At 41.2% G+C, this 22,637-nt stretch overlaps 1 protein-coding gene across 8 annotated transcripts in view; it reads right to left on the bottom strand.

Annotated features, from left to right (window-relative positions):
* PLD1 (phospholipase D1) overlaps positions 1–22,637 on the bottom strand; it is a 196,112-nt gene that overhangs the window by 115,692 nt on the left and 57,783 nt on the right. For all 8 annotated transcript variants that reach the window (XR_004626204.1, XR_004626203.1, XM_034662905.1 and 5 more), the window contains 5 exons: positions 7,422–7,612; positions 7,032–7,159; positions 2,391–2,536; positions 2,073–2,178; positions 789–854 (listed from right to left, as the gene is read on the bottom strand). Coding sequence is in view for 6 of the 8 variants with exons in the window: in XM_034662905.1 (XP_034518796.1) it covers positions 789–854; positions 2,073–2,178; positions 2,391–2,536; positions 7,032–7,159; positions 7,422–7,581 (606 nt within the window). In the remaining 2 variants the exon portion in view is untranslated. The remainder of the gene's footprint in view (positions 1–788; positions 855–2,072; positions 2,179–2,390; positions 2,537–7,031; positions 7,160–7,421; positions 7,613–22,637) is intronic.

The raw sequence follows: 22,637 nt of genomic DNA, 5'->3' as shown, positions 1-22,637 counted from the left end.
TCTTAATTTCTGCACATATGCACATACATACGCTCAACCCCACACTGGTACAGTTTATACATACACAGACATAAAAATACAATAACCCAGTACATTCTCAGTTATCTGGACCTTTGGATAACTGAAGTTTAACCCTTTAAAAACACCCCTCCACGGCCTCTAAGATGACTGACGTTACTGTTTTCTGAGAACTTCTGTAAAAGCTCTCTCCCTCCTGCTTGGCAGCTGTGTGTCTCCTAGCTGCTTCTAAGCCCCACCACCTCTTTTCTCTTATTTCCTGAGAAGTTTCTCTCCCCCTCGCTTTTCCCATGCTTCTCACTTTCACATGAAAAGACAGGCCTTTTATAAGCATCACAGGCCAATCTGATGGCTAACCAAGCAGGACGCTCTGTATAAGCTTTGGACATTCAACTCTGCTCAGCTCTTTTCATCACTTAGTACTCAAGTGTTTTTTCCTTCAGGGTTAGAAATGCTTTCGGGCATTATTCTGGAAGCCCGAGGAGAAAAGGACTTTGGTTTCTAGATAATCTAGCCTAGAGCAGTGTTTCAATTTCGTTTAAATCTACTGTTCTAGACACGGTAATTTATATTTGATATTTTTAAAATAGCATCACCATGAACTAAATTACTGCTGTCAAATCAATTTTGCATTCATTTCATTAATTGTAACTTAAGAACACTGCAGAAGTGGATACAAGCACTTGTGTTAATAAAACGATCCAACATTTAGCTGGCAATTTATGACTTTATAAAGTATTTCAAAATTTAAGTCACTGAACAGCACTTACTGTCGCATGGTAGTTTCTGTACATGGGCATTTTTAGTAGCTTTGTCAAATAATCCTCCAGTTGTTTCTGTAACACAAATAGATTAGATGAGAGATAACAGTGACAGTGATGTGATCATTATCCCATCTTAACTTCTGCAAACGTATTCAATTATTTATTCATATTATTACTGGGCAAGGAATTTTGGAATAGCATTAAGAGGTTATTTCCATAGTTCCCTTGAATCATTATTCAAATTGCTTCTTGCTATTTAACTTTTCACATGCTTATGTCTTTCATCAACTGCTGACAAGGCCCAAGCTGTATATTCTTTTAACCTTCCATACTTACTAGCACAGGACTTGCCCACAGTAAACAGTCTTAGGGCATTTGTTGATTTTATCAAAAACCTGAATTTCCTTAATTCTAACACTGAATTTCCTGGTGGATCTATTACAGTTTTTTAACAGCTGTTGGGCGGGGGGCGGGGGGGAGGAGATATTACAAGAAAGGAGAGAGGGAGACTTTCTAGTAAGTTATACCTGATTTCAACTATGTGCAAATGTGGGAGGGTAATGTCAATCACATCGACTGTGATGATGGGTGGAAGCACTAACTGTTAAAACCACAGCTTCTCATGTTCGACTACATTCATATAAGTGCACACAGAACCCCCAATATATCCAGGTGTCTTGGAAAATATTTATTCTAGATCCCTAAAAAGGTTTTAAACAAGATGATAACTATATAAAGGAAAAACCAAATATCACTTTCAGAACATAAAAGTTTCAGATTACAAAACAAAACTGACATTTACTTGTTAATTTTCTAGCAAAAAACAGTCTCCTACCCTGTGTGGCACCATATGACTGATGTGGAGCCCCTGCGCCTGGGGCTTCCATCCTACCCCTCTCTGACCCTAATGGCTCCACCTATATTTTGGGCATGAGACTTCACATATATTTAGGACAAGCTACTAGAAAGCCTGGAGCAAACAGATGAAAATATATGCTTTTAAAAGAGGAGCTCTCAAAACCCTCAATGATGAGCTCAATCTTGACTCCCAAAAAGCCCAGAGGCTCCTGCTGGGGGGACACCATCTTCATAGAACACTCCTCCTCGCCCCAGGTCAGAATGGCTTGGGGAAGAAGGGCTGCCTAACAAGTTCCAGAGAAGCCAGCCTGGCTGAGGGATCACGGGGCGAGAACAGTTGCAGCTAGGCACCCCCTCACCCCACAGGAGCCGCCATGTTTCTACAGAACTGCAAAATTATATTCCGAACAGCAGAAGACTGGAAGGACTTACCCTTCTGCCAAAGAATTGTTCTTCTCCGATCATGTTTTCAGATGAACGGGGCAAACTTGGCATCTCTCGAGGCTCTTCTTTGACATTCTGTCTTCTAAATGTGTGCCTAAAATACACACAAAATGGAAACATTAGATTATTCTTTGAATGATATTACTCTTGTAATATCTTTCATAAAATGGCTTAATTTTAGAAAAGCCTATTTAGAAGAAAATACCCACTGACAATGGACAAGTTAACCCATGACATTGATAAAATACTCTTTCCAACCCAACTTGTATAGTGGGATAACTTTATAATTAATTCCGAAACAGTTACCTTATAGTGGGAATGGGGATTCGGGTAAAAGCTTTGTACTTGAGCAGCTCTCTGTGAAATTCTTGAAAGTGCTTGAACTTCCTCTTAACTTGCCACTTAAATTCCCCATGTGTTAATTCAACAGTGTAAAGATTGATACTTGGTACCTACAGTGATCAATAAAAATGATTGATATTTTAGATAACAACAAAAATTCTAAAATCTCTCCATGAACAATAGCTAATTAATAAGTAACTTAAATCCGATCTACATATTTTGGGTAAGTACTTAGGCAAAATGTTTTCTAAAACAACTGATTACAGAAATAGCATTCCCTTAGATGTTCACCTTATAATATACATAAAGACAAACTCTGAGTCACACCAAAGACAAACTCCCACAAATCATATTGCTCCAAATACACACACACACACACACACACACACACACACACACAACCCTGAAACAAGAAACCAGGTAAAGGAGACAATGAGTGAAGACCCTAATTAGTCATCAGCAGTAATTTTGCTCGTCTAAAAGTACAAGCAGGGAACAGAAACTGAAAGGGATGAGAAGAAAGCTAGAGGAAATGGATTCCAGGAACGTGATAAGATCTTAGCCCACTTCTTGCCCTTCACAAATGACATTAATGCCTTCTCCGCCTGAAACATATTCTAAAGTCTATCCTTGTCTACAACATCTCCCTGTCTGGAAGTACCACCTGTGACCAGCAAGGTACAGGATGATTAGAGGGAAAGAAGCCAAAGAATTTCCTACACACAAAATAGTTTTTCCAATTACTTAACTAAAATGAACCCATTTAAAATTTTAAAAATACTTATTAAAATGCAAATATTGACTACCGAATTAGTTCAATCAGAAAAACTAACAGACCTGGAGGATAGTTTTGATACAGTACAAAGTGTAGGAAACTAAGGGATGTTTATAAAACAGAGGAGGAGGGCGCCTAGGTGGCTCAGTTGGTTAAGCGTCTGCCTTTGGCTCAGGTCACGATCCCAGGGTTCTGGGATCAAGCCCTGTGTAAGGTTCCTTGCTCAGCGGGGAGTCCGTTTCTCCCTCTGCCCCTCCCCACTGCTCATGCTCGCTCTCTCTCTCTCTGTCTCCCTCTCACAAAAATAAAGAAATAAAAATCTTTAAAAAAATAAAAATTAAAAAATAAAGCAGAGGAGCAGCGGAGATCTTGAAAGAAGGTCCATGAGTTGGGGGAGGGGAGGGAGTAGGGGGATGGCAGGGCACTGGGCACTCTGGACCACCTAGAGGACACTGGCCTCTGCTGGGAGGTTTAGGCACCAAAGTTGTTGGGGATAGGAGAAAGTACATGTCCCTTTCTCTGCTAGTTCATCCAGGCTCTGGTGTCAGCAAGCCCATGGGTGATTCCTGGCCCACTGTCATTCATTACTGATGTTTGGCACACTTTGCAAACTTCTACAGCATGACCACTCTGTGTAGACGTAGCATAGAAAACAGGAGCCCGAGAATCAATGCAACTTAAGTGTCCTTAAGTCTGGAATCCAACCACATCACTGGTAAATATTCAAAACTAGTAATTGCTTTGCCTCTAATTAGGATTCGTGACAGTTACTACCACTAGAAGTTGAAAAACACCAGTTCTGGGGTTCAAGATTATAAGCCTCCTTTTACATTGGCTAACATGACAGGCATCATCCTCCGTCATGTTTCATAGACAAGAATACAGGAAAACTCAAAGTGGCCAGAAATGTTGCATTCACGTGAAAGAGGCTCAATTTAAAATGAGCCAAATAAATAAGAAAGATGATACCATTTAGGCAAGTAGCTACATCTCCTAGGATTATACTTCCCGTCCTATGAAAACTGAATACTTAGAAAATACTACAAATACCCAGTTTTGTCCCTCACATATAAACCCCAAATTTCATACACTAAACTTCTTAGCAATTGTGAGACAGTACGGTACCATGGAAACAGGCTAGCACAGCCGTTTTGAAGCTTTTAAAGGTCTGAAACCCTGTGGTGCAGCCTGCTGTGAAACTTCAGCCAAGTGTTACCTCTGTCAGACAACATCCCAGCAGAATTATGGGAATTCTTTGGAATTGGAATAATCTGAAGAGTTTTCATAAAGGAACTGCTTACAAAGACATGCTGGGGGTAAGGAAATTGCAGAAGGACAGTAATCTGAGATTCTGAAGGCATCCCCAGTCCTGAAAGGACAAGAGGCAGGACCAGGTACTGGAACAAGGAGAGAACTGTGCAAAGATGGCTGCCTTGGGGATAGAAGTGCCATTGGCCAAGGAGCATAGCCAGCCCAAGGTGACCCCCATCTCCTCTGGGGTCTCCATTGTCTGAGCCCTAGCAGAGGACAAAAGCAGAGCCTAGAGGGGCAAGGCATGGGGTGGAGAAGAGTGGGAGGGGGTGTAGGGGGCAAATGGAAACTTCCAGCCTGAGAGGGCCCCAGTAACATCTGCCTCATTGGGGTGTCACGCAAACGAAGAGAGAAGTGCCCTGCCTTGAGCAGGCACTTAGAATGTATTCAGTAATTAGAGAAAGTATATTTTAATCTACCTGGAATCACATTTAAACCTCATGAATTTAGTTGGTATTTCTTAGTAAATTAAAAGCTAAGGAGGATAAAGATGGCCCTTCGCTTCCTCACACAGACTAAGATTAAACAGAGCTAAACCAAACGCACTTGACTAACAGGAGAGTACAAGCAAAGAGAAGGCCCTGGCTTGGGGCCTTGACTATTTTTCTTCGTGAATAACTTCAGCAGACACCTCATGTTAATAATAATAGTATTATACAGTGTGTGCTTCTATAACCGGGTAAGCGCCAAGGGCAGGCCGCTTTGGTATGAAGATTACTTTGAGTTAAAAAGCAATCAAAACCTGGCAGATCCAGGAAAAGCTCTTTATCTGCCCGTCAACTGCCTAGAAAGAATTTAGCTAGAGGACCTGCTCCCAGGGGAGTGCTCTCACCACAGAGGATGACGTTATACTGTGGACTAGGAATGGCAGACAGGGAGGGACCAGCAAGGCCTATTTGATCCAAGTCCTCTGTGTCTCCTTGCTTCCCAAAGGCCCAGCAAACACTTGTTTACCAAACATTTGCTCTTTTTCATCTCCCGGTGAATCGCATTCCTTCCCTTTGAAGTCCCAGACCCCTACCCAGTTCTCCATAGTAGTTCCGAATGACAAACAGACCTCCTTTTGCCTGTCTTTGGAATTTCCATGTCTGTGTGGATTTCCCATACATATGAAAGTAGATGTGATTTTCTCCTATTAATCTGTCTCATGTTAATCTGAATCTTTATCTGGCTAGAAGGACCTTTGAAGGGGACAGGAAGTTCTTGCTCCCCAATGATATAATATACAATATTCTTGTCAAATCCTATGTATAATTATTCTTAAGTTCTCATAACAAACCTATCTGGTAGGCACTGTTACACCCATTATTCACAGGAGGAAACTGAGAAAAAGAAAGATTAAGTAACTTGCTGGAGACCACAAAGCAAAGCCAGGAATTAACCATGCAGCCTGCCTCTGGAGTCTGTGCATTTAATCCCTTGAGCATGCTTATCCTCTCTCAATCTAAAAGCTGGTACGCAAAATAAGAAAGCAAAGGTCATCTCAGAGACATTTTTGAGTGGGCCATGCTCAGTGGTTTCTCAGGGAAGTACAGACTCATCTCATACAAAGAGCCTAAAGGAAAGGCTGCACACAAAGGTGGGTGAAACTAGGAATCAAGACATGCGCACAAGCACAGGTAGGCCGGGACAGACCACAAAGCAAAACTATGAGGACCAAGGTAGCACGTGCCATCCTGCACAATACAAGGAGGGAAGGCAGGCAGAACCCGCCTCTGGAGAAAGGTTTTTCTACACCTCCCCCAAGGCAGGAGCCAAGGTGGCCTTCCTCTGCCTGGACCAGAGCGTAACCTGAGGGGACAAAGGCCACCAGCCTGCAGCAATGTCCTCTACTTATCAGACTTGACCTCTGTGATAAACAGTAACAGAGCAAAGGCAGCTGCCCTAACAGCCTCTCCTCCAACCCGGTTCAAGGAGGGATGCTCGCTTGATGAGGTCATCTTCACAGAAGACGCCTTTCCAGTACTCAGAGAAAACCTGGAAACAGGGCCTAAAGGGCGGGTGCTGAGAGCAAATAAGAGTGGCAGAGGCCGCCAGCAGAATTCGCTCAGCAGTGCTTCCGGCTAATGACACGGGCCGATCCAGCACCCTGGCCTTTTTACTTTCAAGAGCCAGGTGGCATCATGATTTTCTTGCTAAACAAGCATTAAGAAAGCTAAGCTTTTCCTTGGCTTATATGTGGCATTCTAGGTGCAATGGCTATGCCCCAGGAGCCCATATTAAACAGAAAGTTTGGGAGAGAGGAGAACTAGAAGAGGCACTCGGCAACTTATTAAACTTATAAATTGCCTTAGGTACCTCTTTTTCTTCTTAAAAGGCATTTTCCAGAATGAGGAAAGAGGCATAAGAGAATAAAGACTAAATGGAAAGCAAAAACTTGAGAGGCGGTGAGGACTTAGAAGCGATTAAAAAAAAAAAAATCTGAAAACACGGTCATAGCTACAAGGAAGGAAAACCGAAGTCAGAGTGTTGCCTCGTATACACTGACTAACACAAGGTGAGTCCATAAACATTCTGACCCTTGCTGTAGACGTAAAGCGTTCCACTTCCAGGACTTGGGCTTTTATTGGACAGCCGGAGAGATACGTCTGTATGTTAGGCTCCTTAAATCCTTGAGTCTTATAAATAGCAGAGAATGGAATACACGCTAAAACAAACAAACAAACAAATAACGTTATTGCAGGAATACAATGACATTGCAAGAATACATGACATTAGCCTAACTTGCCTTTTATGGGCATCTCCCCAAGAATCATAACCTGCTACAATGAGCACACAGCTAATGAAGCCGTCTCAGCCCGGAGCGAGGACATCCACAGGAACAGCAATCATTTGCTGGTTATTTCAAATCCACGCTCTGCCAAGCAACCCCGATCAACTCCTTCCTGGCTCAGACCATCAGTCTTTACCTTCCTGCGTCTTGGGATCGCTGGGAGACACATCGTAATCCACGTCCTCTCCCTCAAAGTGCAGCTCCCGCGTGTCCAGATTTTCTATCAAATTACTCATGTCAGCAGCGATTTTCTGCAGTGCAGAGGTATTTACTCTTGGCCTATTTTTCAGGGACATGTTGGCTTCCAACAGGGTAAGAGCAAAGGGGCTGGGGAAGAAAAGGGGGTTACAAGGACTTAATATTTCGAATGAATCCAGGCTTATTCCACAGTATGAATCCAGGCTTAGAGACGGAATATGGAAACAAGTCCACTAGCGCTGTGTGAGCCCCAGTTATCTCAAACAACTTTTTCATTTATTTTCCTGTTTAACATTTAAAGGATTCCTAGCTTGTAAATTAAATTGGAGTGAGATCCTTAATCACAAGCAAGTAAGAAAGAGAAACACTACACTGAATAAATGCCAACATATCTTTCATCCAATTTCATTAACTTGGATAAATGAGGAGAGACTCCAGGGAGGCTGGTTTGGCAATGGTGATTCAGAGAAAAGGAACGGATTCTTAACTCTAACAAATACATGGACAAAATGTCATGTAAAATAAAGCAACTTTAAATATTTTCTAAAGAAAACTGAGGTCATTTTACAATAATTTCAGTAAGCTGATTTAAAGTATTTTCATGACAGTGTAACCTTTCTACGCTTCCTGTATAGGTGATACCCCAAGCAACGTGTTCATACCATTTGTTTGAAATAGGAGGACTGGCCATGACTTTACATGAGTTATAATAACGTACGTGTCCTGAAAGGTAATTGATAAGCATGCCTCTTCTGAAAGATACCCGAGGTGCTCAAATTGTACTTCTCTCCTTTTTTAAGAAAACCAGTTCCATCTCGCTTCGACATTTAATAACACAAGTCATTGCACACCAGTACCCAGGGAAGAAGAGTTCATATAGATTTTATTTTTCCTTTAAAATACGGAGATTTACGCCTTGAGCACTGTCTTCAGAGTTGGATGAAAAATTCCTCTTGCTGGAAATAATCTCTGTTACAACCAGGCCCTAAAATGGCAGGATTTTCATACGAGCAACTCCACCACACATGCTCACTTATTACTGCACACCACACACATTTACAGAGCGTCTGCCACTCACTCATTGTGAGATGCCACGAGTAAATAGGTCAAGATGAATAAGGCTGGTCCCTGTGATTAAGGAGCGCCTGACTTGGGTACATGACCCCAAGTTCATTCCTGGCCTCCTCCAAGGTCTTTAGCCTTCCTGAGAATGGCACGTGCTGAGTGGAAGACCCTCGGGCCAGGTTCTCTCCTACTGGTATGACCAAGAAGCTGGGGGAGGGGGGAAAGGAAGGGGAGCGCTCTGTGGGCAACACTAAGAGAGTCTTGGCCAAACTTGGGCAGCCCTTATGGTAATTCAGCAAGTCTCTGAAACCTGTGCTACCATGTCTGGTAGAAAGAGATCTTGTCTAGAAATTCAAAAGACTGGGGTAGAGGAATGTGGTTCTGGTTTGGCCAGATACATATAATTAATATAACAAAGTTCTCTGTGAAGCACATAATCGATCATGTTTCTTTCTCCACGTTGGCTGTAAGGAAGTTTGGAGCCACATCGGTGGCCTACTATTAGCAAAACAGAGAGCTATCCTTGCCTACATCACTTCCCTTCACCTTTCTTTCTCACTTCTAATTTATATTTTAATAACAGGTAATGTGTACCGATTGCTTCCTATGCACCTGATTTGGTGATTGCCCTTTATATACATTATCACATTTATCATCAATAATAAATATGTGAAGGTTTGTTATTTCTACTGAAGAGGACAAGAGCTCATCATCCGCTCTTTACAGATAAAAACACTGAGGCACAGAGAGATTAGGTAACTTGATGAATACCTTGGACAATGTGTCCAAGGTCACAGAGCTTGTAAGCAGTGAAGAAGGGATTTAAAACCAGGTCTCTCTGACCCAAGAGCTGATGTTCTCAACCACAGTCTTTGTCTTCCTGTATATTTTTGGTAGCTACGTAAGTGTCCCTGCAATAGATGGAAGTTTTAGTAAACAAAGTGCCCTTGGACAACACTCAAATGGAAAGACAGGAAGTGACTTCCTCCTGAAGGTCAGCACCTCGGGACGGGGCCATTTACACTCTCAGGGCCTTGGTTTCTCCGCCGTAAACTAAGGAGGTTGACCATTTCATCTCTAGGGTCCCTTTAACACTAGAACCCTAACTGTAGATTAAAAAACCCTATATATTGTTCAGCTTCCCCATATAAGTAATTACTTTAATCCAAGAAATTAACCCAAGTAGTTTTTCATGGGAAGACGAGAAGCAGGTGGCAGATGTTTTCCAACCTGGATAATTTAACAAAGGGTCTGTTCAGCTTCCATCGAGGAGCTTGTTGCCTCTGGTCACAATTAAAATATTTATCTCCTTCCCTCTCAACTCAATAAACCCTTATTAGATGCCACCCATGAGCCAGGTTTTGCTTTATTTAAAATACAAGGTAATGAAAAACTTAGAGGAAATGAGACAAGGAAAAACAAGTAAGAAATTACATCATATCATTGCTACTCATGAATCTGTAAAGCCCTTGGGTATTTTCTATTGATTGAACTGTCTTACGGTTAACTCTGCCAACTTCCTTAGCATACTAAAGGAAAACAAGAGTTACTCCAATGACTTCCCTTTTGGACAGAATGTCAGTGTTAAAATGCGTGTTAAAGTTAAGATATATAGAGATCAGAATAACTATATGCTGAAAGAAAACTGGAATAAATAGTACAGAGTCACTGGATCAAGCTAAAATAAAAATCCTTTTTCAGATAGAGAGAAAAAAGCAAATAAACTTGTGAAGAACTTGAGTGAGAAGAGAAATAGAAAGGAATCCTCTTATCATTTATACTCGTTTATTACATGCTAATTAATAAGCACAATTTTAGCACAGTTATGTTATTTAATACTCACAATGATACCACCTACTATTTATGATTATTCTGAAAGACTTAGTTAAGTAGCTTGCCTGAGGTCACTCAACTTGTGTCAGTGTGGAGTTTACTTATAAAGCAGATTTGTTGGGCTCTGAAATCTCATGGACTTGGTTACAGAGGTTCATAATTATTGATTTTATTTAATGGGTTGAATGTCTATAAATTAGTCTTTTCTATAAAGTTTATGTTTCATAACAACAAAAGATATTATCTACTTCAATCCCTATACCTTAAAAGGGAGCCTACTAGTCCTATAGTCATTATAATTGTAGAAACGACATATCCCAATAGCCTCCTACATTTCTTTTTAGCCTTTTATTTTTGTGATTCATAATATTTTATAAGATTGCATGGAGTTTCAGTGGACCCAAAGGGTTTGCAGACTTTTTTTCAAGCTTTATGAAGACTCTACCATTTAATAATGGAAAATGAACCAAACTGTCCACGTTACTGTCTTAACTCATGTCCATGGTTGCTTTGTGTTGACGTTTTATCCATCAATTGTATTGCTGGCTTCATTCTAGATTATCAAACTGTAAGGCCATCTACACTCGTATGTTGTCAAATCTTAATTTATTAGCCTATGTTTTCTTTTATCCAAATTAATCTATACTGGTGGGTGAACAGCTGCCACAGTTACAGCCTATCTTAACCAGCAATGGGATAAGGCCTTCAGTGTTTACACTTGAGATAATGTAATTGATTTTTTTATCTCCTTATAAAATTATACTGCAAGATCATTATCTCTCTCGGTACCAAGTAGAGATGGTGCCCATGGAGTAATTAACAGCAGCTGTGTTTTATTTCTGTTTGCATCTCTATCTGGGNGAGAGAGGGAACACAAGCAGGGGGAGTGGGAGAGGAAGAAGCAGGCTCATAGCAGAGGAGCCTGATGTGGGGCTCGATCCCACAACGCCGGGATCACGCCCTGAGCTGAAGGCAGAGGCTTAACCGCTGTGCCACCCAGGCGCCCCTGTAATTGATTTTTTTTATCTCCTTATAAAAATTATACTGCAAGATCATTATCTCTCTCGGTACCAAGTAGAGATGGTGCCCATGGAGTAATTAACAGCAGCTGTGTTTTATTTCTGTTTGCATCTCTATCTGGGAAGTAAATGGGGTCGATTTTTTTTCTTCCTGGTATTGAATACTAGAATTATAATTTTTTGCAGGGAACATTTTTAAATTACCTCCTGTTTTTCAGTGGTGAAATCAGAGAACTCTAGAGTTTTCTTCTAATCTTAATGTCAACATGACTGAGGATTAGAGCATCAAGGGAAGCAGATATTTTCCTTTCAGACAGTACATAAAAAGCGCCTATGCCAAAATATAATAACTATTATGTTAAAATAAATATTAATATTAGTTAATATTTGCTGAGTATATACTATATGCCAGGCACTATTCAAAAAGATTAACTGCACAATCTCATTTAATTTCACAACAACCTTAGGATCTGGGCCCTATTGTTACCCCTGGTTTTGTTTTGTCTTGTTTGAGAGAAAGAGAGGTGGTGGGGGATGGGGGGGCAGAGGGAAAGCGAGAGAATCTTAAGCAGACTCCATGCTCAGTGCAGAGCCTGACCCAGGGCTCAATTTCACCACCCTGAGATCACAACCTGAGCCAAAATCAAGAGTCAGACGCTTAGCCAACCAAGCCATCCAGGCATCTCTGTTATCCCCATTTTTAAGATGAGAAGCTTAGAGAGGATGGGCAACTCTCCCAGAGCCTGTGGCTAGGAAGTGATTAAAGCTGGACCCAACCCTGGTTGATCCGACTCCAAAGTCCAGGTACTTAACCAGCCAGAAGTGGACCTGGGGGTGGCAGGAGGGATAGACGCTGAAGACTTTTACTCCCTACTTCACAGAGTCATAGAATAAAACAATTCAAAAAGGAACAACAATAACAAAAAAACTCAGTATTCGTTCTGTGAAGATAACTGACTTACTTCTTGCTTCCCTTTCTAACATAACATGCAAAGTTCTCCCCTATTTTTAATATATTATGTGTGCTTGCCAAGAAAAATAAATGCAATGTATTTCTAAATCAAAAATCATAGCATTGATGTTTGGATGTGAAATGAATTATAATTAGATCATTTAAAACCAAACTGAGTCATGGGGATTTCTTGTTTTCCCATTTTTCATTATGATGAAATTAATTGGTGGACCCATACCATATAACCTCCCAGAACACATTATATAGCAATGGTTTGTACAGAACTGACTAGATGTTCCCTGAAATGCAAACATCATAAATGTGGACTCAAGTACTAAACTCAATCTCTAGTGACACAGTAAACCTTGAATAAATATTTTTTGAGTTGAGCCGACTTTGAATAAAGTAAATGATATTATCATAGTTTACATTCCAGATGATATATTTTGAGAAAATAACACATCAAAAAAAGGAAAAAAGACTCTTGGTGTTTACTTGGATCTTTGATTTTTTTTAAAAAAGAACCTTAGTTCCACAAATATCAATGGAGGGCTTATTACGCACCTTGGACATATAATTAAATGTCAGTGGTGGAGGGGGCAGGCTGGATGACCAAGGTTATTCTACCATTATTATCAGTGTAACCTGGGCAACCAACAGCCTCTAGGGTTTCAGTACCCCATCTGTACAATGGAAACAGTGCCACCTACACTTCCTACCTAAGGAAGCTGTGAGGAGCCAACGTCATAATGCATACACAACCACAGGCAAAAGTAATCTAGGTTGCTAATACTACCTTCAAATTCTGTTAACAGGAGGGACGCCTGGGTGGCTCAGTCAGTTCAGTGTCTGCCTTTGGCTCAGGTCATGATCCCAGGGTCCTGGGATCGAGTTCCCCACTGGACTCCCTGCTCAACAGGAAGGCTGCTTCTCCCTCCGCCTGCCGCTCCCCCTGCTCGTGCTCACCCTCTCTCTCTGACAAATAAATAAATAAATCTAAAAAATAATAAAAATAAATTCTATTAACTGGCAGCCCCTGCAAAATAACCTTAGGAAACTTTCTTTCATTTCAGTGTTTCTCAGGGCTGACAGGCTCGGAAATATCCTGCCTTTCTCTCTTATTTAGCTCCCAAATTAATATACCATCTAGCAGCCGTCTTTCTGGCTGCGCTTCACTAAGAATGGGACTCTCCCATTCAGCCAGTCCTGAAATTTTCCCCATTTGCAGAGAAACTCACCAAACCTTCCCCGGCAAAGACAATCACCAGGCGCTAAGCAGCAAGCCCAGTTAGGGCACTGCCTCTTCCTTGCACATCTCCCCGGCCTCGTCCACCTCTCCCTGTCTGGTAAGCCATCCCTTCTGCTGCACTGGGTCACTTCTGTTCACTGCAGTGGCTCCTGCTCCCTTTTGGGTCCAGTGCCCTTCATGACTTTGATGAGATCTATGGACTGCCCCCAACCCCAGAAAAAAAATGAACGTATTTTGCGTATATTTTCATAGGTTCATGGATGTCCCTTCAAGACCCTTAGGTTCAAAAGCCCTTGCACTGAGCTGCGATCATGAGCTGATGGGCGGACGTGTCCATCTTCCCACCAGATGGGGACACTCTGAGGTAGGAGAGGGTGAGAGCCAGACCTTCCACCACAGACACCCTGCTGAGCACCTGCTCCATAAATATTTGTTGATTTGTTGTAGACAAGTTGTAGACTAAGACAGTGAACTGCCATCAGGGGTAACTGCGCACCAGGATTCCGCCAAGGGCCCTTCATGTGTCCTCACAGAGCCACGAGGGAGGTACGGTCACCATTCCCCCTTCACAGATAACAAGACAGGCGGACCCAAGCGACATGTCAGAAAGTCAGTACGCCAGCTCCCAGCACCGCTCTGGCTGACGGGAAAGCCATCCTCCTGTTCTGCTTCTGCGTCCGCTGGCACCCATGTCAGGAAAGGGAGACGCTCTGCGGAACCACACACTCCCTTCTCCTGTGCGTAGGCTTTGCGTCCAGCCTCGCTAGTACTTATATGGTTGCAGGAAGCAGAAGTTTGACTCCCAAACACTATCTGCTATCCTCCAGCTTCAGATCTGATCTGACCTTGGGGCCCACTGCGCCGAGCAGTCTCCCATTTACTCATTCTTCTTCCTGGTTTCATAACACAGCCTCCACTGGTCTAACACGGACTCTGCTGTTCTCCCTGAGGTGCTAGGGCTGCAGATGATGGTGCTAAGTAATCTAGACTCCCTGCATCCACAGAACAAGAGCTAGAAGCCACGTTCTCTCCTTTATCCCCCCGCCACAAATCTACAACTACATAAAGCAATTTTTAGCATGAAAATCATCTCTTGATTCTCATGATTTTCCCTGAATCCTTTGACCTCCTTGGATGGCCTCTCTTCTCTGCCATAAACTTTCTCAGTCGTTTCCTCTGACGTGTCCTCGGGTTAACTATTCCCCGCTTTGCTCTAGCACCAGCTTCCTTTGTTTCAGCTCAGTCATATCTTTGAAATCAAACAGATGTTTTATTTCCAGAGGCAAATACAAGTGTTAAGGGAAATTGATATCTATTTCAAATATGGGTCGATACGAAAGCATTACCTGTCATTTATTGAGTGCCTCTGCTAGGCCAAGCACTAAAGGCACATTACATAGATTTCCTCTGATCCTCAGGACAATCTCACTTAGAAGCGAGGCCATGGAGCAGTAGCAGCTCACTGAGACTGTGCAGTGGTGCGCGGCAAGGCTGGCCCCAACGCATGGGCCACCCCGATGGTTCACACGGCCCGCCTCCCCAGCCTCTGCCACTGGCTCAGCGGAGATCCACTCCATTCTTAACCTCTCCTCACCCCACCATCCATTTCTGTCTCTCCCCCGCTGAGGGCAGGGCTTCCGCACAGCCTGCGCCCCACACAGCCCAGCAGGGGCTAGTGTGGCTCTCGCACCCCAGCTCCACCCACCTCTGGCCGGAACCCCAGAGGCACTGGCTCTTCCTCAGGCTTCTGGATTCAGAAGCAGTGCAGCACCAGGGCTGGAACCCAGCTTCCTCTGGAGTTGGGGGGGGGGGCAAGGGGGACATGGGGAACTGAGTCACACAGCCCATAAGATCAGGGGAGTTAAGGCACCAGTGGATACATGCTCTTCCCCTCTCCTCCCACCTGACTGCACTGAGCACTTGGGTACCCCCCAGCCAACCTGGAAGCTGTCCTAGGTGACTGAGCAACTGGCTGATTTTCTTGTGAAGCTATGTCTGGCCAGGTAATACACCACCTTGCTCTCTCTCACTCTCTCTCTCTCATCTCTTCTCCCCTTACTCTTGCTGCTGGGTAAAGCCCACCATGCAACCTTAGCTCAGGCTCTATTATCCAGGAACCTGGGGCTACGGTTGTGTTGGAATCAGCAGGAGCCATGAAGCATCCTGCCTCCTGCAGAAATCTATCTTGTGCTGAACTTAATAGTAATCATAAAAAGCAAACTGGCATAATGCTTTTGTGCCAAACAGTGATCTAGGCCCTTTGCATGTGTTAACTCAACTGCCCTTACAACAGCCCTATGGAGAGGGTACTATCTCATCCCCTTTTTATAGACGAGGCAACAAGGGCACAGACAGGCTAAGTGACTTGCTCAAGGTCACACAGCAACCTGATGGGAGCCAACTGCCTAATTTACTTCTATTTTTGCCTTGACTAACCTGGACAAGATCACTTCAGTGCTCAGCATCTAGTTGTCTGTGTTTAGACTTTATAACAGATACATTATTGTAAGAAAGACTCCTATTTCAGCATCACTAAATGCCAGAGAAAACAACACATTCTAAGCAACCCCACCCAGGAGATAAAAACCTACCCCATAGGTCAAGGGTATTCAGATGTTCTGAGCCAACACCTAAGTAAGACTTGTTCCTGCTTCCGTTGATGGCAATGTACACATAACCATTTGTGCTTGGAGAAAATGGGGGGGCCCCTCTTATTCCAAAGTTTGTTAATAAGTTTATTAGGTGTGAGTGAGAGACTTTGTATAAGCACAGGAACGATTTAAACAATAAGGATCCCACGGGGAAAATTCTCTATTTAAAAAAAAAAGTAATTAACACCGCTAAAAACTGTGATCAGACTTCTAAAAATAGCATCTTTGGTATTAAATGAATACTCAGTTTTTTATGGCCAAGAGTAGGATATGCATGTATTGTGATGGGTCTTTAGGAGAGGGAGGCTAACTCCATGTGACTTTATAGAAACAAACATTATGCTGGTTGACAAACTCTGCTAATTAACGTTATATAAGCCTTTTTCTCTCTAAGGCAGGCTCAGAGCACCAATGATTCAGTGGGTGAGCAATATATGAATGAAATAAATATTTTCTCCAGGAAAGAGTTAATTTGCATTAAATGGCTTTAAGAAAAAATTTCTTTCACTGGCTCAAAACATTAAAGACTATTTTTAGTGAATACATGTCGCTTTTGATAAGAACACATGTTGACCAAGAAGCTAAGCTATGAATTCAAAAGTGTTGACTTCACCATTTCTACTATCATTGCTTCTTTTTCTTAAAACTGATCTTTGCATCTTATGAGGACAACCCCATTCATCAGGAATCTGCATTCCCTCAGACAGACTTTATCATTAAAATTCTTTCCAGCTGTCTAAACTTCTATGATTCCTCCCTTTCACTTCTCTCCAAAGGAGCAAACAATCTCCTTTACAGTGAGTTTAGGCAACACAGGGAGCATTTTCAGTGATAACCCACGTATCTCACCTATGAGAAGAATGAAGCTGGCAAACACGTGTGTAAACTCCTCTAGACATTCTCCAATGTTAATGAGCCCTCAAATTTTGCCATGACTACTGATAAACATAGCAAAGCCTCATTTTTTTTTTTACCCATCCACATACTTACAAAAAATATTTATTGAGGCAGCAGAGTACCATGGAAAGTAAACGATTTTTGAGTCAAGCAGCTTAAATTCTGACTCTCCTTACGCTAAAACAAGTTACCTACATCTCTGTAAAGCTCAGTCTCCTAATCTCTAAAGTGGAAGTAATACTATTAAAGTATTGTAAGAATTATAATATAAAGTGAGTGGCTTCGAGTTAGGGCTCTAGCAGATGCTGAAATAATGTTAATTGTTCCTATGCCCTCAGCTATTCCTAGAGCTACAAGACGTCTGACCAAGTCCCTGTATCCACACCAGAGCCTAGTCCCACCGCTGAGGATGAGAACTAGCAGTCACAAGTGTATTTTGGGGATGGTCTGATGTCACGCACTGTAGAAAACACTGCTACAAATATCTGACAACAGAATGATGAAGCTAGTGTAGCTGACCCTTTCCCACCACAAACACAGAATTGCTCAATAAATTGTAATCTTATTTTAAAAATACTTAGTTAAGGATAAAAGCAGAGGCAGCAACAACAAAAGCAATAATGAAGGAAAACCTCCAGTTTCCAAGGATGAAGACACAAATTAAAGTGAGATGAGTACACCAGAACTAAAGCTGAAGGGGCCCAAGGGTGTTGGTGTTGGATAAAAGATCTGGGATTACAGTTCTGTCCCCACATGAATGTTAGGAGACGTGACCCCAGGACGATAGGAGGCAGGGGCGTGGAAGCAGCCTCCTCCAAATAACCTAAGCCTCAAAGAGTTACCCTGTGTGTTTAAAAGAGACTAGAAAAACTATACCCAGGAGCCCTGGAAAGAAACTGCATGGAACTGAGGTAACTACAAAATGAAAACCTTTATATAAAACTGATCCAGGATTAAAATTTCTGGCTTTCAGAAATGGAGGTGTAGTTCCTATTAGATCAGCCACCCTGCAGATGATGACTATAAATTCAATTGTAAAAAATAACTGAAGAACAACCACAAAGAAGCAGAAACTGGAAGGTAATCTACATTTGGAAGAAAGGAATGGCATGGTTTTTGTCTAAAGGCAGATAAGTCCATGCTAGGTTGGGTGACTAAAACTCAGATAGAAAATCATAATTCTACTGGCTTGAGGACCCAGACAACAGGCTTCATGACTTTCACAGCAGCTGAAAAATGAAGTGGGAAACTCTGGAAAGGAGAGCCACAGAGGAGGAGTGCCAGATTCTGCACAGGCTGACTCCTGAACCATGCAGGCATGGGCACACTCCAAAGCAACTCAGATAGAACTAAAATGACCTCCACAGAGATTTCTGCAGCTGCCCACCACAGGAAAGACAGAGTTTGGAGTTTAAGTCCAGCCATATTAACTACCCACTCAAAAACCAAAAAACCTCTTGAAAGGAACATAACTGAATTGAGTTTTTTCTACAATATATCAATCATAATGTCACCTAAAATTATTAGACATAGAAGAAACAGAAAAATGTGACCCATCCTGAAGAGAAAAGACTATCATCAAAAGTCTATCATCAATCTCATTCTGAGATTATGAAATCAGCTGACAAGGATTTTATTTTATTTTTTCTTAAAGATTATTTATTTATTTGGGGGGGGCAGAGGAAGAAGGAGAGAGAATCCCAAGCCACCCAGGCACCTCCAGCTGACAAGAATTTTAAAGCAACTAGTATAACAAACTCAAGAATGTAAAGGAAAGTTCATTTTTCATGAACAAATAGAAAATCTTAGCAGGAAAAAAGAAAAATTCACTGGATGCACTTAACAGCAGAATGGCAATGACAAAAGAAAGTGTCGGTGAACTCAAAGACAGATCAATACAAATTATCCAATCAGATAAGAACAGATAGGAGGAAGAAGACTTCTAATAAATGAATAGAGCCCCAGTGACCTATGTAATAATATCAAAAGATCAAACATACACGCAATTTGAGGCCCAGAAAGTTGGGCTAGAGAAAAAATGAGGAAGAAAAAAAATGTTGAAAGAAATAATGGCCAAAAATTGTATCAACTTTGGTAAACAAAATGAATTTACAGATTGATGAAGTTTAGTGAATCCCAAGCAGGAATAAATACAAAGAAAATCACATCTGTGCATATTAAAGTCAAACTGCTAAAATGTAAAGAAAAGAGATGTTAAAAGTAGCCAGATAAAAAGGACTTACTACATTTAAGAGAACCATGCTAACGACCACTAAACTCTCATCAGAAACAAATGGGGGTGGGGCACGTGGGTGGCTCAGTCAGTTAAGCATCAGACTCTTGGTTTTGGCTCAGGTCATGATCTCAGGGTTGTGAGATCAAGCCCCACATCAGGCTCCACGTTCAGTGCAGAAATCTTTACCCCACTCCCTCTCCCTTCCCCACTGCTCCTCCCACCCCTCGCTCTCCCTCTCTCCTCTCTCTTTCTCTCTCTCTCTCAAATAAATAAAATCTTTAAAAAAAATAGAAAGAAATAAATGGGGGCTATAAGACAATGAAATGATATCCTAAAATTCAATAAATATGGAACCAAGTAAATGAATATGTTACTTTCCCTGAAACTAATCTACTAATTCAAATTCCAGAGAATTTCTCACAGAACTTGACAATATGACTCTAAAATTCATAACAGAAAAGAATTAAGAATCGGCAGACAAGTTTTGTCCAACCGGATATCAAGAATTATTATAAAGCTGGAGAAATTAAAATAGTGTGGTACTGACACAGAAATAGAACCAAATAGTGACTCCCCAAAATAAACCTATGCATATATGGGTCTTGGTGTATGACAGAAGAGGCATGAAAAAGAATCAGTAAAGAAAGAATGAACCCTCTGATAAACAATGCTAGCACTACTGGCAATTCACCAAAGCAATATAAAATAGAATGAGTTCTCAATCTCACAGCTCCCGTAAGAATAACTTTTGTATGGATTAATGTCCTAAATGTGAACAAAAAAATTCTAACCTATAGAAGAATGTCTTTATGATCTCAGGGTCATGAAAGCATCTTAACAAGACATAAAAAGCACAAACCATAAAGGAAAAGCTAATAAATTTAACTACACTAAAATTTAAAACTTCAATTAGACAAATGGCAAAATTAAACAACAAACCCAAATTTGGAGAAAACATACATAGAATATATGAAGAACTCCTATAAATACATAAAAAGAAGATCCAAAGACCAGCAGAAAATAGACCAGGAGTACAGGCAGGCAATTCATGGAAGATGAACTCTAAATTTACAGTGATTCTTTAAACATGTTTAACCCTTCTAGTGATCAGGGAAGTCATATTAAAACAATAAGATACTTTCTCATATCCATTGAATTAGTAAAATTTTTGCAAGTCAGAAATTATAATGTATTGGTAAGATAATGGAACTCTCATACACCACTTGGTAGAAGTGTGAGTTAAAATAATGTGTTGGAGGGGCACCGGGGTGGCTCAGTTGGTTAAGCATCTGCCTTTGGCTCAGGTCATGATCTCAGGGTCCTGGGATCGAGCCCTGCATCGGGCTCCTTGCTCAGCAGAGAGTGTGCTTCTCCCTCTCCCTCTGACCCTCCTCTCCTGCTCTCTCTGTCTCAAATAAATAAAATCTTTAAAAATAAAATAAAATACCCCATTGGAAAGCAATTTGGCGAGGTCTAATAAACTTGAACATGGCATAACCTTCCCCTGCAATTCTCCCTCTCAATATATTCACCAAGAAACTCAACCATGGGTGAGTTTAGGTAAGAAAATATATTAGGAATGAGCACTGAAGCACCGTTCACAGTAAAGAAAACTGGACAATCAAAATGTCCACCTATCAGAGAATGGATAAATGAATTACATTTTTAATGAAGTACTATATGGCAGAGAAAATAAATAGATCAGAACTGCCTGTATCAACACGAATAAATCTCAACACAAGGCTTGGCGAAAAAAAGACAACTTAAAATTTTTGTTTAATATTAAAAAACACACAGAATAATCCTATATGGTACCCATTAACATACCTAGAAGTAGGACATACAAAGCAATTGAGGAAATAATATACAACAACTTCAGAAGGACAGTCACCTTTAGAGAGAGAAAGAATGAGAAAGAATGCAATTAGGAAGGGGTACTAAGAGGACTCAATATACCAGCAACATTTTCTTTGTTTCTTATTTTGATTCAGAAGGCTATATGCCGAAATGACATAACTTGTTAAATTTGGATGTTATAGGCACATAGGTTTTTATTTCCTAAATGTTAATCTGTATTTTTAAAATATTTCATGTAAAACAAATTTAAAAACTATCAAATAACAGTGACATTTTACTAATGTCCTTAAATCCAATCTTGGTGGATGATTTTTGCATTCTTTGCGAAAACGAGATGCACTATTCCTTCTAAATTCAGACAGTACTGGTGACCCACTAACAGGGTAATATATAAAATACCGTGAAGTGCTTTGTCCCCCACTGTCCCTCACCCACCCTTGGGAAAGCATATATTTTGGTAGACTCCAATCTGATTTCCCTTAAAATCAACAGCTGGCATGCACAAACTTTGGCCATGCTTGGGGATTGGTTCAACATCAGTGCTAGAAAGATGAAATTAAACAGGCCTATAGTGGAACTGAAGGCAAATCTGGTCTTTTTTGTGGCAACTAAACCTTCCCAGTAGAGCCTTGATGATCCACGGCTCTGGTCTACAAAGTGGGAATTTCCACTATTAACAGTGGTGATGCTTGGGCAAGGGAAAAACGGACATCAAAACTGAAGCTGTATTTGCTTTTGCCTTCTCAAAGGAGTTATTAAAAGTGATTCAATTAAACTTAAAAAAAAAGAAAGCCTTTATATATTCATTTGAAAATTTCCCCTCCTTAGGACCAGGTAATCTAACACTTCAAGTTAGGAAGTCCTTTTCTTCATTCTAGCAGTCCAAGTATTTCAAATATAATGAAGCTCATTTCACAAGTTCCTCAAAAATGGAAGTAAAAATGATAATACATATTATTAAAATTATAGCCAACATAGCATTTTGCTTCTTTTAACACATTCTCCTATACTTGATCTCATTGATCTTTAGAATACTCAATAAGGGAAGTACCATTGTCCCTTCTACAGTAGACGTGAGTAAACGGAAGCTCAAGGAAGAGAGGAGAGGGGCCTCACTTCAGGTCATTGGGCTATAGTGTGCAGTGGGGCCAGGAGTCCCTCCCGAACTCTAGTGAAATTAAGGAGAACAGATATCTCAGACTGAAGACAAATATGTAGCCCCCCATTAGAGAAACACCTGAGCCACTGGCCCTAGCTACCACCTGCATTCTGGCTGAGAGGCAGTATACTAGAGTGATATGGCTACCTAAGTTTGTATGTCCATTCCACCACTTACTGGCTGTATAATCCTAGACAAGTAACTTAACCTCTCTGTGCCTCATTTTCCAATAAATA

The sequence above is a fragment of the Ailuropoda melanoleuca genome, chromosome 1, assembly GCF_002007445.2.
Source record: "Ailuropoda melanoleuca isolate Jingjing chromosome 1, ASM200744v2, whole genome shotgun sequence".
NCBI lineage: Eukaryota > Metazoa > Chordata > Mammalia > Carnivora > Ursidae > Ailuropoda > Ailuropoda melanoleuca.
The sequence above is the reverse complement of the archived record's forward strand: the minus strand, read 5'-3'. Positions and strand labels throughout refer to the sequence as shown.